The sequence below is a fragment of the Pyrus communis genome, chromosome 7 (genome assembly GCF_041283825.1).
Source record: "Pyrus communis isolate YQ-2024b chromosome 7, ASM4128382v1, whole genome shotgun sequence".
Classification (NCBI taxonomy): domain Eukaryota; kingdom Viridiplantae; phylum Streptophyta; class Magnoliopsida; order Rosales; family Rosaceae; genus Pyrus; species Pyrus communis.
The window spans coordinates 414,086-430,986 of record NC_142571.1 but is presented as its reverse complement, the minus strand read 5'-3'; the positions used below and the strand labels follow the sequence as shown (position 1 = coordinate 430,986).

Sequence of the window (16,901 nt, the reverse complement as noted above, 5' to 3'; positions counted from 1 at the left end):
GTTGAGGGATGTCTTGTAGAGTTCACTTCATAATGTATTTCAATGATCTAGTCGCCTATCTTTTAGGTCTTCTTTTAAAATCATCTTTACCATAAATCACCCAAATCCGAACACTATACATCCGTTTGATTAAATGACAGTCATTTTAGTGTTTCTTTGAAAAATTATATTAGTCCATTTTCTTCACTCCAATTAGCTGTCTTAATGGTTTTGGATTTGTCTAGTTTTTTTGTAAAGATGATATATGAATGATAATCAAGATATTCATTTTAGATCATTGAAAAAATTTACGGAATGAGCACCACAAGATCATTACGTTGCAGTTCTTCTTTTCACTAGTAGGGTTCCTCCTTGTGTCGGATAAGAGATCATTTCGTTACTCAACATAATATACGTGAAAGCTACAAATTTTGATGAATGCTTGGTTGAAAAGCATACGAGTTAAGTGTTTCAAAGTTAAATATTATTTTGGGATTTGATTACAATACTTACATGTATTTAATATTATCACATGAGTTACATATGGCGCTTAGATAGTAATTGTACTAAATACATGTAAGTATTATTTTGTGATGAAAGTATAAATTTGAGGCTTAAGCCCCTACTTTATGCATAAATTGAATTCCTAACTCTCTAACAAAAATAAAAAATAAATAAAATAATTAACAATTCTCAGCATTAATCAATATTTCTAGAAAAATAAGAGATATAAGGTTTGAAATGGTAATAATGACTTTATTTATGGCTCTCCTAACCAAAAGAAGCTCTTATTAAATACAGAAATAATTTGTTAAATGATGAACTTGGGAGCCGACTTTTTCCACTCGTTGCACTCATCTATTAGCCTAGCTTTGCCTTCAACTAACCTAAATGCACCTTTTTCCATGATCAACCAATTGCAGTGCCTACACTCATTTGCATCTCTGTCTTCTATGTATATATCAAACCAATGAGATCCGCCGCGCCACTCAAATTTGCAGAAATATAATGTTGAACACCCAACATTTGGTCGAAAATTGAATCCAAACGACCCATGAGGAAGCAGTACTTGAGCACCAAGATCATCGTCCTTAGATTTACAATGGAGAGTAAGATCCGTCTGCAGTAAATTGTTGATATTGACGTACGTCCTGGGGGTAGACACATTGTGCATCACACACATGAGTGTAGATCCTCTCCAAATCTAAAAAAACTGAGCCTCAATTTTTTTTAGATCCGGAGAGGATCTGTACTCCACACACAGTACTTAGTACCATAAGACATGCCAACAACAATACCACCACCTTTTTAACAAACAAATTCATGCTTCCTTTATGAGTGATGTATGTGTCATCAAAAATAAATAAGCATATTAATCAACATTTAAGTAATAATTCAATCATAACTTTCATATTATTTAGTTTACAAAATTTAGTTCACAAATTTAATCTCTCTAACATTACCCTAAGCAGAAAAACCCACTTCCATTTATTTACTTCCCAAATAAAATACAATAAAATCTCACCCACTTTTTGTTTACCCTTGTATTTTAGATAAGATCGAATAGATGAGATTTGGGGGCTAGGCACTTCCGCAATAAGATTTCAACTTTCGTTTTTGGTAAGTAGACTGTTAAACCTAATATGTTTCTTTCCACTAAAGTATTATTTCAAATGCAATTTTGGTAGGGTTGTTATTATATGTGTATAATGTACACAAGCATATTTAATGTTTTTTTTATCTTTCAACTTTGTTTTTAGACGTTCCCGAATATTGATGGTGTTCTTTTCGATGTACATCATCAACTCTCTAGTAGGCAATTGGAGTTAGTAAAGGACTCTTATGAAATGGCTTACCTGTGGCTTCTCTTGTCAACTGAATTGGTGGGGCAGATAGATGGATTTCATGGTTTACTTAGCTAATTGTTTATATAATAGAACGGATGTAAGCACCTTTGCTTAATCCAATAAAATAATTAATCACGCCAACATATATTAATTTGTACGGCTAAATAAATGTTAGGGATGAATGAATAAATTGGTTGCGAACTCAACTTATGCTTTTAGCCAAATTGTAATGTCATGATGAACGTGAGATCTTTATATTGGCTAATGAATAAGCTACATTTGTACCATATTGACAAAAACCTTATTAATTTATTGGAGGATTAGATATTCAAATAAACAAAAGTATAGAGCCTTCAGGGTTCATTGTTATTTAAGCAAATAACCACATGACACAATTGTATGCCACTTTTGAGCTGTCATGGTAAAAAAACTACATAGAAGAAGCAAATGGGTTGAAGTGAATGATAGGAAGTAGTTCAAGTGTGTGTGCCATTGGTAAACTTATGCCGGGTCCTATCTCCATATTAACCTTGTTGGCTGCATCACCATTTTCGTTTCCCCCAACCTTCCAATCAAAGCATTGAACCATGGTTGCAACTGCGGTGTTCACCAACAGAAGCGCCACCGCAGAGCCAGGGCAACGCCTTCTGCCACCGCCAAACGGAACATAATTGAAGTTCTGTTCCTTGTGTTGAAGACTTTGGTCATCATATTCCACACTATCATGTACTTCACTAGAGGAAGCCAAGAACCTCTCCGGACGAAATTCATCAGGGCTGTCCCAAATCTCCGGATCTCGCATAATTGCATACACATTGTTTGCCACCGTAACTCCTTGGGGTATGTCAAAGCCCTTGATTTTACAGTCTTGGCGGCATTTTCGTATCACCACCGGAGATGGAGGGTACATTCTCAATGCTTCCTTCACAACGGCTTGTAAGTATGGGAGATTCGTAATGTCGGTTTCCTCGACCAATCTGGCGTTGCCTACTACCGATTTTATCTCTTGTCTGACCTTGTTGAATACCTGAGGATGGTTGATGAGCTCGGCCATCGTCCACTGCATGGTCTCTGTTGATGAAAGTGTGCCCCCAATAAATAGGTCCTAGTATACCACAAGCACATAATTTGAATCAATAAGACATACTGTGTCATAACTTGTTCCATTTCCGGCTAATAATGGGTATGAGTATGACAGCCGCTACGTAGCTCTTGTTCAGTTTAATTACATGCATCCATGATTAGTTAATGTTTTTTACTACGAGTTACAGAATTTTTTGGTAACAATTTCGTTTTTGGTTTTGGTTTTCATTTTTTGTGTTGGTAATATTAATATAGAGGAATAACAATGGAGAAAATAGGAAGAAAGAAGATTGGATGAAGGATGGTGTGAGAAGTGTAGAAAAAATATACAAGGAAATGCACAGAAAAATGAAAACTAAAAAAACCAAAAAACTATTTTACGTCGTTTTCACTGTTGTAATTTGTTTTGATTCCTTCTTTCTTATTTCTTCCCTACTCTCTCATACCCTTTTTCATCCCTCATCTTTCAATATACTTTCTTCTGATATCAAGCACTAAATCCAAAAAGGGAAATTGTGTTTTGATTCCTTCTTTCTTATATATTTTAGTGAATGGACGACTGAAAGAATGAAAATTGTGTTTCAAACTTGCTAGCTAGTTTGATAAGTAACTCCATAGGGCAATAAATCCAATAGGGAAACCACATTTTCAGAGTCTAAACTACCAAGTTTCCATCTCCAATGAGTGAGGAGGTTAGAAACAAGGTCTGTGTAGAATGAGTTGCTTCATTTTCTTGACTAAGGAAATATAGCTTGTTGAAAAAGTAAGACAAATTATTAAGGCCTCCACAACTTTGTTTCCACATTTCACAAAACAAATTGAGGACAAAACTTTTATATTAGTGATTTGATATTTTGATGACAAATTTCTCATAAGATAGATACTTCATAAATCTATTTTAAAAACTAAATTATGTGTCATTCAATAGGAATGAGCACGTTTATCAACATTTAAGAAATAATTCAACTATCAACTTCCATGTTATTTAGTTCATAAAATTTTGTTTATAATTTAATTTCCCTAACATTATCCTTAAAAAATACGAAAAGGCAAGCTTGCTTTACGGTAGTCAAATTTGCCTGCCCCTTACGACTTCACAGCGCAGACGGATTTTGACCTGATCTATTGGAGCCCCTTTTGTTCCTCAGATTTTAAGTTTGTTCAGTTCACTTTGACATACTACAGGTTGAGTAACTTTCGGGCAAGTTTTCAATTTCTAACCCTCATACAAACTTCAACAGGGATTCTTTTCCAGATTATTACCAATCTAAAAGTTTAATAAAATGTACAAGTACGATAAGAGATGGATTTATAATAACTTCTTGTTCAGATAAACAAAGTCACTAAATTCAGTGTTAGCTCAGTGGTGAAGGTGGTGAGGATAATCAGTAAGAATAAGCTAGTTCAAGGGTCAAAACTGCAACTAAAAATATATATCTAAGCATGAACCAAAAATGAGAGAGAGAGAGAGAGAGAGAGAGAGAGAGAGAGAGAGTCAGATAGGGGAACTTACAAGCAAGAAAGCTTTAATTTGAGTTCGGGTAATTTTGAGCTCAGCCTTGTCATCTTGATACACCTTCAACAACAAGTCAATCAAATCCAAATCCTCTCTCTCCCAGCCCTCTCTCTCCCCTTTCTTTTCATGCTCCTTCAACATCTTCTCAAAAAGCTCATCAAACTCCCACGACACGTCAGCAAGCTGCTTCCCATAGAGCCAAAACCCTAGCCTTTTCAACGGCCCCAGCACATCCCCATAAGAAACCTTGGTCGCCAGTCGTAGCGTCCTCATCATCATCTTCCTTATCCTCGCAGCCTCGTCGCCATTCTCCGAGCAACTAGTACTCATCACCATCTTGCAAGTGGAGTTGTTTGTAAGCTTCATGAGCTCGCTTCCCAAATCAACCACCTCTTTCTTTCTAGCACTCTCGATCAACTTCTCACAAAGCTTACCAACTTCTACTTGTCTAGTATTGCGCGAGCGTTCGAGCTGCCACGGCGCGAACAGTTCCGTCATGCAGAGCTTCTTCATGAATTTCCAATAGTCACCGTACACAGCGCCGAAGAAACCCGAGTTTCCGTAGGGAAGTTCGTCCGCGAAAGCAAATGCCGGGCGATCCGCAAAGGAGAGGTCTCGGGTTTTGAAGACGTCGGTGGCCACGGAGGCGGAGGAGACGAGGAGCATTCGAGAGGCGCCGAGGCGGAGGTGGAGGAGAGGGCCATATTTGTTGGAGAGGTTTTGGAAGGAGATGGCCTGGTGAGCCGTGGTTAGATGGTGGAGGTGACCGATTAATGGGAGGGCCGGTGGGCTAGATGGAGGACGAACTTGAGTGGCTGACTTGGGGGAATACTTGTTGAACAAGGATCTAAGTAAGAGGGTCGAGAGATAGCATATAAGGAAGTAGAGAAGATAGTATTGGGCATCGTTTGTGGTTGCCATAGCTGCTGAACTCAAGATCCCAAAAGTCTGATCTGATCTGCTTGTAATTATTTACATTCGTTTGTGCTATTTGTGACCAGTCATGTTTGCGCACCCACAAAAAGTTAATGAATCACACACATTTCCACACTGATTAGTATGTGTTTTAGTAAATGTTGGCGGCAACTTGGAGTCAGACAGTAACTGCGAATAGATGTTTATGTCTATTCAATTAGAATGAGGATGCTTTCCGGATTCTCTTTATGAGGATTTCAGGGATCTTCAAATTGTATCTGTTTATCATACATCGTACGATTAGTTTTTGTCATAACATGTTCATGTTTAATTTTAAATAAAAGTATTTAAAATATTTCTTATCATACGATATACGATGAACGGATACAATTTGAGGATTCTCAAGATCCTCACAAAGAGGATCCAGAGAGGATTCTCATTCATTCAATTGGAAGTTTTTTTGTATGAAAATGGAAGGTAAAAAAGGTTTCTCCTCAATAAAAGAAAAGTTATAAATGCAATATAAGTAATACTTTTTTTTTTTTTTTCGGTCAAAAGATAAATTTTATTAAATTCTAATAGAAACGTTTATATCTTCTGCAAGAATTATTAAAAAGAAATTCAGGACCATAAACATCACACATGAATGAACTACCACACGAGGTAGCATAGAAAGTAACTGCATGGGTAGTGAGGATGCCACTCAGCTAAACATACATAAACTTTACCTCCCTAATCTAAGATGCCAAATTCTGAATATGAAAATTGAAGCACTCCAAGTTTGCATCAATTGAGCATTCTCCATTTATCATGTTGATAAGAGATAGAGCATCAGACTCTATCTCTACTATCTCATAATGCATGTCCCTACACGTCACCAAAGCTGCACGACTTACTGCCATTTCCACCATAGTTGCATCATTGAAAAACTCACCTCCCACCCCACCAGCCATCTGCAAAAGTCCCACAAAATCTCGCACCACCCACCCATAGCCACCTAACATTGATTTCCCACGCCATGCCCCATCACAGTTAATTTTCAGAGTCCCAAAATTAGGACGTTTCGAACGAACTTGTTGCTCAGCAAAAACCGACGTTGAAGGTTTCCCACAGCGCTCCTTCTCCATTGTCTTTAGAGCAAGTCCAGCCCGCACAATTTGACTGGCACCCAGTGAAGAAAATAGCCCGGCATGGCATTTTTGAGCTCCAGCCCGCACAATTGACTGGCACCCAGCCCGTGCCAGTCAACAGCCCAGCCCAAAATGGACAGACCCATGAGCCGGTCAATTGCTTGGCGCGTGCAACACATGCGGGTGCCCAGGCGAGTAGCCGACAGGCTTTGCAGGTGCTGGGGCCCGCGTGTAGGTCCACTTGCAGCCATCCGGGTGAGGCCTACGTGGCCCTCCTCAGAGCCGTTGGATTTCCAACGGCTAGTTTTTTTAGGCTGTTGGATTTCCAACGGTAAAAAAATTTTTAATTTTAATTTTAAATTGGACCGTCCGATCACAGATCAACGGTCCACGTTTATTTCACCAAAAATTAAAAAAAAAAAAAAAAGGCCCAACGGTCAGAAATTTGACCGTTGGCCACGTGTCATCGTGTTGGCTGTTGGATTTGATTAATTTTCAAATCCAACGGTCCAGATTAATTACAACATTAAAATTTATTAAAAATTAATTAAAAAATGTCAAAATTTTTTTAAAAAATACAGAAAAATTTTAAAAAATTAATTTTTTTTTTTCTATAAATACCTAACTCTCATCTTCCACCTTACACCACATGTCAATATTTTCTACACTTTCTACATTTGAATATTTTGTACACTTTGAGAGAAAAAAATGACTTCGTGGAAGCTCAGTGAAGATGTTACATTGTGTGAATGTTGGGTTCGCACTACTCATGACCCGATTACGGGTAATGAGATGGATAAGCGAGAAATGTGGAGTAAAATTACGAAATCGTTCAACGATGTACATGGAAGAGATGTACATGGAAAAGATACCAGATCTAGTCAAGGTCTTCAAGGTCGTTGGAAAAAACTCAACGCATCCTTTACTTGTTGGAAAAACGCCCTCTCTCATGCTTCTGGTAATTTGCGTAGTGGGACAAGTTTAGCGGATGAGGTAACAATATTTTTATTTATTTATATGCATTCCACCCACATCAATATTTTAATTTATTTAATTTCTTATGTAATTTTTATGTAATATGCATTCCACGATACTTATGTAATTTTTATGTAATTTTTATATAATTTTTATATAATTTTTATGCATTCCACAATTCTTATGTAATTTTTATGTACTTTTTATAGACACTACAAACACAAGCATTCTACAATGCAAAGAACCATAACAAATCATTCAACAAATGGGAATGTTGGCAAATTGTCAAAGATTGCCCTAGATACAAAATTGTGGCAACCGGTCCAGAAGTTGTCATGCATGGTATGGGTCTACACAGTTCGCCAGAAGCAGACACAGCCGAACAAGAAGCCAACACATTTGAAGACACGGAAGGGATGCCTGAACAAGTGCCAGAGACCCAACCGACTCGTCAGTCCCTCAGGCCTCAAGGTAAAAAGGCATCAAAGAAAAAAGGTAGTTCTTCCAAAAATGACTACACTAAATATATGGAGGAACTTACTCGTCAAGGTGAACTGAACATGGCATGGGAAAAGGCTAGAGATGAGGAAAAAGCTAGAGATATGGCAGCAATTATTGCAGCTACTGAGGCTCGTGATGCGGCGGCTGAGAGACAAAGAGAAATAGTTAATCGAGAGAACAAGATGATTAGAGAAGCACTTCATCGAGAGAATGAGATGCTTAGAGAAGAAAGGATGGCTTAAACAGATCGTGACACTATGAACAAGTCTCTAGTAGGACTGTCTCCGAATTCAAAATATTTTTGGACTTCAGAAAAAAGAGATGTCGTGCGAAGGAGGCGTGCAAGAGATGCCGAAACAAGTCAAGGGGGTTCCAGCTACAGAAATCCTAGCAACCAAGATCCTAGCACCACATATCCTAACTCCACAGACTTTATTTAATTTCTTATTTATTTTTAGAACTTTATTTAATTTCTTATGTAATTTCTTATTTATTTTTAGAACTTTATATAATTTCTTATGTAATTTGTTATTTACTTTTAGAACTTTATTTAATTTCTTATGTAATTTCTTATTTATTTTTAGAACTTTATTTAATTTCTTATGTAATTTCTTATTTATTTAATTTCTTATGTAATTTCTTATTTACTTTTAGAACTTTATTTAATTTCTTATTTATTTTTAGAACTTTATTTAATTTCTTATGTAATTTCTTATTTATTTAATTTCTTATGTAATTTCTTATTTACTTTTAGAACTTTATTTAATTTCTTATGTAATTTCTTATTTATTTTTAGAACTTTATTTAATTTCTTATGTAATTTCTTATTTATTTAATTTCTTATGTAATTTCTTATTTACTTTTAGAACTTTATTTAATTTCTTATGTAATTTCTTATTTACTTTTAGAACTTTATTTAATTTCTTATGTAAACTTAAAACACCAAATAAAATTACATAAAACACCATTTAAACTTAAAATTACATAACCTCACCATTTAAACTTAAAACACCAAATAAAATTACATAACCTCACCATTTAAACTTAAAAAAAAAAAGCAAACACACTAAATAAGATTACTTAAAAAACAATACACTTTATTCTTCAACCACAAGCCTTATTTTAATTATCTTCGCCTTCGTGCAATCTCCACTGATGGTCAATCAAGTCATTCTGGCGGGCTATGTGCCAGTATGGCTCTTGCAATGAAGTGTATCGTTGAACGATCAATTCATTGTAACGTCCATCCCGTTCCAACGGCTCGTGTTGCACGGGATCTTCGGTCCGGTCATGAGCATAGTAGATTTGTGTTCTTGAGTTGTTCATCGGATCCGGCTCGTATTCATCGACGGCATCATAATCATACTCGTCTTCAACAATCATGTTGTGGAGAATAATACACGTCATCATGATGGATCGAAGAGCCTCGACATCAAACATTCTAGCTGCAGCCCTGACAATGGCCCAACGAGCTTGCAAGATACCAAAACAACGCTCGACATCCTTCCTACACCCTTCTTGACACTTTGCGAAGTGTTTCTCTTTTTCACTCTGCGGGTGTGGCACTGTTTTGACAAATGTTGACCACCTTGGGTAAATACCATCTGCAAGGTAGTATGGTCCCTCATACTTATTACCATTAACCCAATATGTGCATCTCGGCCCACGCCCTTGTAGCAGTTCGTCAAACACTGGAGATTGGGCAAGGACGTTTAGGTCATTCTGAGCTCCTGGAACACCAAAAAAAGCATGCCAAATCCATGTATCAAAAGAAGCCACCGCTTCCAGAATGATGCTTTTGGCTCATTTTTTGTCGCCATAAGCTCCTTGCCATGCACTTGGACAATTTTTCCATGTCCAGTGCATGCAGTCGATGCTTCCAATCATGCCAGGGAAGCCTCGCATCTCACCCTTCCTCAGAAGCCTTCGCATGTCCCTTGTCGTGGGTTGCCGAAGGTACTCATTGGTGTAAAGGGCTTCAATTGCAGAGCAAAACCGCATCAGGGACTCCAGAACTGTTGTTTTTCCCATCCTTGCGATCTCATCCACTTGATCTGCAGATGCTCCATATGCAAGCATTCGCAAGGCAGCCGTAATTTTTTGCTCAGGAAGAAGACCTAGAACATGAAAAGCATCCTCTTTTTGCACAAAATATGGATCATGGTTGCAATCATCACTCATGATTTTAGCGAATAAACTTCGTTGCATTCTAAAACGACGTCTAAAAACATGATCAGGGTAAACGCTGTTGGGAATAAAATAATCTTCCAAGAGATCTTTACCTCGTCTTTCCCTTCTTCTATCGATGTTTGCCGCACGTCCGGGTTTGGCTATCTGACCCATAGCTTCCATGATACGGCGGGAATGTGAGGCCCTCCGCCTTCTATGGTGATCATCCTCATCCTCCTCCATTGCGAAGGCCTCATCTCCACCTCCACCTTGGTCAAGATTGACCAATTCTTCCTGTTGTGCCAACAACCTTTTCTGCTGCTCTTGCAACTGTTTATACGCTCTCCTTGAAGAAGACATTGTAAGAACTCAAGATTTGAAAACGATAAAAAAGAATTCTGAGCTAAAAAAAAGGATTGAGTTTAGTGTGAGGATGGATGTAGGGATGTAGGGTTTATATGGACAAAAAAAAAAAGATGAGGTTCTGGACAATGCCACGTGGCACTACGTGATTGGTTGAAAATCTTAGCGGAAATCTATTCAAAAAATAGTACGTTCGGATAATGACACGTGGCGTGACGAGATTGGTTAAAAATCTTATCGAAATCTTGCCTAAATTATTGTAAACAGGAAGTGACACGTGGCGTGACGAGATTGGTTAAAAATCCTATCCGAAATTAAAACTATTTTTTTTTTTATTATTTTATAAAAAAATTATTTAATATTTTAAATGGACTGGGTGCCAGCGCATTTTGTAGGGGTGGAGATCGTTTGTGCCAGCGCATTTTTAGACTAGGTGCCAGCACATTTTTTTTGGGGTGGAGATGCTTTGGCCTATTACTGTTCATTGGGTCTATTACTGTTCAATTAAGTGGATAAATGGGCTGGGTGCTGGCGCAAAGTGGATAGGGGTAGAGTTGCTCTTATAGGTAGAAAGGCAAGACCGTTGAATATTGATTTTGTTTACTTTATCTTTTATAAGACAAGTGATATTCTTTAAAGGAAGATTCAAGAAACTCTAGCTCGACGAAGGGCCATAGAAGTGCGCTTAGCGCATTAATCAGGTTGTCTAGATCCCGCCCAAAAGAGTTATGGGTTTACCAAACTCTGTTTGGGTACCACACAAATGCAAGATGTTAAAACACACTGGACAAAAGTCACACATTTAAATTTGAGAAAAAAAAAATTGGAATGAAAAATAGCATTTTTTTTTAATGAATGAAAATTAAAATAAAATGAGAAAATGTAGCAAGTGGGAGAAAGTAGAAGAGTAAAATCTTTGATAAATAAAAAAAATTAAAAAAACAAGAGTAAAATATGGCTATTTACTATTTTGCCCTTAATTTTATATCCATTATAAACTTATTAAAGATGTAAAAGGGCATGAAATTTCAACCTCTTTAGTTGAAAAGAAGGTTTTCTAAATAATAGTATAGATTTTTGAAAAAAATAAATAAATAATAGTATAGATAATGTGTTGAAGCGATTCATTTAACTTGATGACAGAGTGAATCTTTTTTAATTGTTTAGCATTTTTAAGTAATTTGTTGCGCATAACCTTTTTCTGTAATTTATTAATTACTGAGAGTCTCCAATCTCCCTAAATAAACTCCGAACTAAAAATAAGGAGGAGAACTGAGAAAAATCAATCTCCAATCACTCCTATTGTGCTCCACGATATGATTTGTTACTCATTAAAACGTGATTGCAGTAGAAACTTTTTAAATAGCTTCTTAGCTTTAAATTATCTAAAGTGGGAGAGCGTGAATGGAGATGCTTTAATCCAACACATTGATTTTTTTTTTTTTTTTTGGATAAACTCCAACACATTGATTATTAGTTTGTTGCTTTGGTAAGATGTTGAGTGATTTAACGGTATTAAAAATTAGATGGTGGCTTTATATACACACACACACACATACTAGGAAATGGTGTCCGCGCATTACTACGAGATAAGAAAGTTCATAGGTAATAACAATTAAAAAAATTATTAAAAATAGATTGAGCATAATTTGTAAGTTGTTTAGTTTTGGCTAATATTATATTAATTTATATAGACAAATGTATTGAGAAATAAAGAGTAAGTGAAATTGGATACATACATGGAATGAGAATTTGAACAACGTCTAAGAAAATATAAGTTTGTTGCAATTTAATACAACAAAGATGGAAATTGATGTCTTATGCAATAAAATATATTTAGTGATAGCGTTATATAAGAGTTACAAAAGTGTTGCAAATCATGCTATGATTAAGTGTTGCAAATCTTGTTATTATTAGTTTGTTGCTTTGGTAAGGTGTTGAGTGATTTAACGGCATTAAAAATTAGATGGTGGCTTTATATATATATATATATGTGTGCGCGCGCGCGCGCGTGTGCCTGTGCGTTTAGAAGTTGTCAAATATTGTGAACCGATGATTTTGACTTCATAAGATTACAAAGGAAGAAGTATTATGGGAGTTTTGGTCCTTTTGCTTTGCCCTAAAAACTGCAGGGCATGGTTCCTTCTTAAACATCACAAAGAAAGTTGAGATTTTATTATAAAATCAATTGGTAATATGTGGAGTAGCTCAATCTCTTATAAACTCATACAAAATCCCTCATCCCATCAATATGGAACTTATTATCAACAATCATGTTGTCAATCCAGAGGCACAATACAATAGACAACGCAAGCCGCATAGACCATATGACTGCAGTTGCCAGCGTAGAATGTACTTGTGCAGGTACTGTATCCACATTCAGAACCTCAACATTCGCTATTTGCGGATGCAATTCTGTCAATTTGACTGTTAACTGCTAACGTGGCAGCCAACGGATCCACTCACTCATCCAATTGGATGGATAAATTAATTCAATATTAAAAAATTAAGATTTTTTTTTTAACAACAAAACTAAAATATTGAATAGGTTATAGGATCCCACCACTAAGGTCATCTCTAACCGAAGAATGGTCAAATGACTCGTTTTAGCCCTATAACTCTCCAAGAAAGTAATATTTTAATAAACAGTGACAAACCATATTTCTTACCATCTCCAACTAAGGGGCCAAAATGCCATAGGCCAAACATAGCCTTGTGACAAAAAATCGTCTCCAACCGAGAAGGCCAAAAGGCCATAGGCTAAACATAATTTATTATTTTAATTGAATTAATATGGTTACTTAAATTAAATTACCTCAATAACTTTCCGAGATGTAATCTCAATAATTTTTCGATAAGATTTCGAGTGACACGTGTCAATAAATGAGTAACTTTACAGATTTCTTGTCAATATGGAATCTTAATAATTTTACGTCTTGAATTTCGAGTGACACGTGTCGATAAGTTTAATGTTATTTAATGTTAATTAACATTGTTTAAGTTTGATGTTATTTAATGTTATTTAATATTGTTTAATGGCTTAGATAGTTATAGGAAAAAAATTTGTAAAAAAAAAAAAAAAAAAAAAAAAAAAAATCAAATCCAACGGCTAGCTGGGGTCAACTAGTAGCCATTGGGCTTCAAATTTCTGGACTGGCTCGAGTTGGCTGGTTTGGGCCAACTGGTTGGCCCGATTCTACAATTGTGGCCCAGTGGGGCCCACGAGCCATTTGGCCTAACATTCGGTTAGAGACGGTTTTCATGTCATTTCAAACTATTTTCGACCTTATGGCCCTCTAGCCAGATCGGTTGGAGATGACTTAAGCTTAGCACCTTATTCCCCATGGAAAGGGATCCTCTCCAGATCCTTTCCACCAAGTCTTCCCCATTAAACAATATGGGCCCTTGAAATTTGATCCAACAGCTAAAGTTATTATAACATTTAAAGTGGGCTCTTGTTTGTGGTCGTTGGATCAAATTTCAAGAGCCCGGATTAGTTGATGAGGAAGACTTGGTGGAAGGGATCCGGAGATGGTCCTTTTCCATTCTGGACTCAAATCCTCTCTTGAGTTGTTGCCAACGGAGCCTAGGGATCAATTGTTGCAGCCCTTCAAATTGATTTTGCGGCCAAGAATGGCCAAGAAGCTTTCAAATTATTTCACGCAAACCAAGGCAATTTTGTTTGCCTTGAATTGATCTGAGTCCTTTGAATTAAGGAGTCTCCATATACTGGACATTATTTGAGTACTCCATATACTGGACATTATTTGAGTTAAGGAGTCTCCAAAAGTCACTAAAATCAATCCTGTGTGAGTTCTTCTCAGGATCCCACTCTGTTCCCCTTAACTTTCCACGCAGAGTCAACAAGGCCCTGCTCAAGTATGAAGCCATGACAAGCTGTCTCTCTAACTGCAAATTTGCCTTGTTCTCAAGTCGTTCTTCCAACTCTTTTATCCTTTTTGTCTCAGCATCCTTCATTTTCTACAAATCAAGGAGAAATAGTAAGTGAAAGAAACCAAATTATTGACATTGAATTAGTTTCCCTTTAGAGACAATTTAGAGAAAGAAAGGAGAACCGTATAATGCCTAACGTGAACATACAATGTGTTTACATAGGATTTCAAGACGTAACTAAAATTAGTTAAACATCCAAATGATCCGTGTTGTAGTTGAAAAGTGAGTAATTAGCTAAAGTTACCAAATAAAAACGTACTAACTAAGACAAAAAATGGGTATTAACTAATAACTAAGCCCAAGTCTTCTAATAGATTTCACCTCCTTAAACACCCTAGTTTCAGTGTTTTTTAAGACTTGTTCCTACTTAATATAAACTGCCAATTTATAACAACCCCCAAATAAATAATAAATAGCACAGTAAGTGACTAACAATGGATAAAAACTATATGATCGAAGTAGTTGGGTAAACATTACACAAACACACACACACACACACACACACACACACACACACACACACACACACAAAAACAGAGAAAGTTAGCAGCTGTATACAAGAACACCTATCCACTCACACACACAAAAACAGAGAAAGTTGGCAGCTGTATACAAGAACACCTATCCACTTTGAAACAGAAACAAGGATTCAAATACAGCATCACACTAAAATACCATAAAAAGGTAAAGAGACCCTCAAAAACTTTGTTCTGGCATTGGTATATTCTGAAATGAGAAGAGCATGCCCATGCAGTGAAGCATCCTCCAGGCTTTCACATAAACCTAAAGCAGTGGTAATATGAGATTTACAGTAACACAACCAAGCATATCATTTGTTTTGAGTATAAAACTATTGTTTTAAGGGAACAGTGTAATGCCGTAAGACTGGCAACTGTGATAGCTAGCCTTCGTATCACAAGAACAACACATAAACAGAGTTTAGGATTCTACAAATTCACATTGATGGACAAGAATAACCATTTATGTAGAGCTGAAGGGGGCCATTACCCATTGACACCAAGTTATCTTCTATTTAGTCTGGTTAAGGTGGCCCAACAGGTATGGAAGATTTGGCACCTATAATCCCAAGCCACATGTCACCAACAATCATCTAACTTACAACCCATTGTGCCGATTACTATTGACGCAATCTTCAGCACCGAGTCTCAGCTGTGCATAATTCTACTCCCCACTTCATTCAAATGCAAGTTCTTCACTCTCACTAAACCAGCACAAAGTTAAGTTTACCATTAAGATTTATCCTTTTACTTCATTTCCCCCGAACAGTCCATAAACAAATCCAAACAAACACATAACCAAAACCAATTGTATAGCCGCAATCGATTACCAACAAATAACATGGAAATCTTACTTTTCTACTGCCCGTTTGAGGATTTGATCAGATTCTGACCGTTTGATTTTGGAGGAAATAGAATGTGGTCATTGTTCTTTCTTCCTTGAGGTTTTCTATTTGAATTGCTAGTCTTGCAAAAATAAAAATAGTGGAGACGGGTAGAAATACAATATATAAATCACGTGTATTTATTAATTATATTGGCTTTTTTTTTTTTTTGGTACAATGGAGGGCAAAGCCCGGCAACAAAACAAGGAAAATCAGGCAAGAACAGCCCTAGGAAGGGCCAATAGAATCAGAAACTAGGACATTACTAGCAGTGGTAGGAGGAGAAACAAAAACATGAAGGCCTAGGGATAGCCCATGACCCAAGTCAGCCATGTGATCGGCTGAGGCATTCATTTCTCTATATATATGAGTGACTTCACATCTCCAATTTTTTCCGATGGCTTCTTTGCAGTCAATAATGAGATTGAAGAGAGGGTGCGAATCCAGAATAGGTTTTTGGATCAAATTAACAGCATCCCAAGAATCACATTCAAGGATCACATCCCTGCATCCCTCATCCCAAGCTATAGAAAGGCCCATGAAAACACCCCAAAGCTCAGCTTCCATGATGGTTCCTCTGCCCAAATTAGCAGCAAATCCCTTAATCCAATCCCCTTCAGAATTGCGAATCAAACCTCCAGCACTTATGTGCCTAATTGGGTCATTACAACTCCCATCTGTATTGATTTTATATCTACCAATTGACGGGTGGATCCAATGGATTGAGATGATTTGTCTAGGAGGCTTACTAGAAGAACACTTGTTGGCATCATACCAATCCCTTGCAAATTGAAAAATGAACTTCTGGGGTGAGACAGGCGGTTGTTGACCATCGTTGAAGACAAGATTGTTCCTCCCTTTCCAGCAATACCAGAGAGTTGAAGCAAAGATAAGGTTCCAGGGTAAGCCATGTATGGTAGAACAGTGTGTCCTAAGGTTTATGGCCATCCAACTCTGGAAATCAAGAGCAAAGGAATGGGCAACTTCAGGAGGGATTCCAACACCATTCCAAAGGAAAGGGGACTGCCTACAAGACCTGAAAATATGATCCATTGACTCCTCAATAT

The 16,901-nt window shown here is 36.9% G+C and overlaps 1 protein-coding gene across 1 annotated transcript; it reads right to left on the bottom strand.

Moving 5' to 3' along the window:
* Window positions 1-2,115: 2,115 nt before the first annotated feature.
* Window positions 2,116-5,559, bottom strand: LOC137735423 (cytochrome P450 705A12). The gene is made up of 2 exons (XM_068474844.2): window positions 4,423-5,559; window positions 2,116-2,931 (listed from the first exon to the last, which is right to left on the bottom strand). Exons 1-2 carry the CDS (start codon window positions 5,344-5,346, stop codon window positions 2,257-2,259), a joined length of 1,599 nt encoding a protein of 532 aa, XP_068330945.2. The 5' UTR covers window positions 5,347-5,559; the 3' UTR covers window positions 2,116-2,256.
* Window positions 5,560-16,901: the final 11,342 nt, after the last annotated feature.

What these genes read in the sequence shown, in the direction of transcription:
- LOC137735423 (XM_068474844.2), bottom strand. Translation starts at nt 5,346, where the DNA reads ATGGCAACCACAAACGATGCCCAATACTATCTTCTCTACTTCCTTATA. An exon ending in AAATTAAAGCTTTCTTGCTT is followed by an intron (nt 2,932 to 4,422) that starts GTAAGTTCCCCT and finishes GTGGTATACTAG; the next exon opens with GACCTATTTATTGGGGGCAC.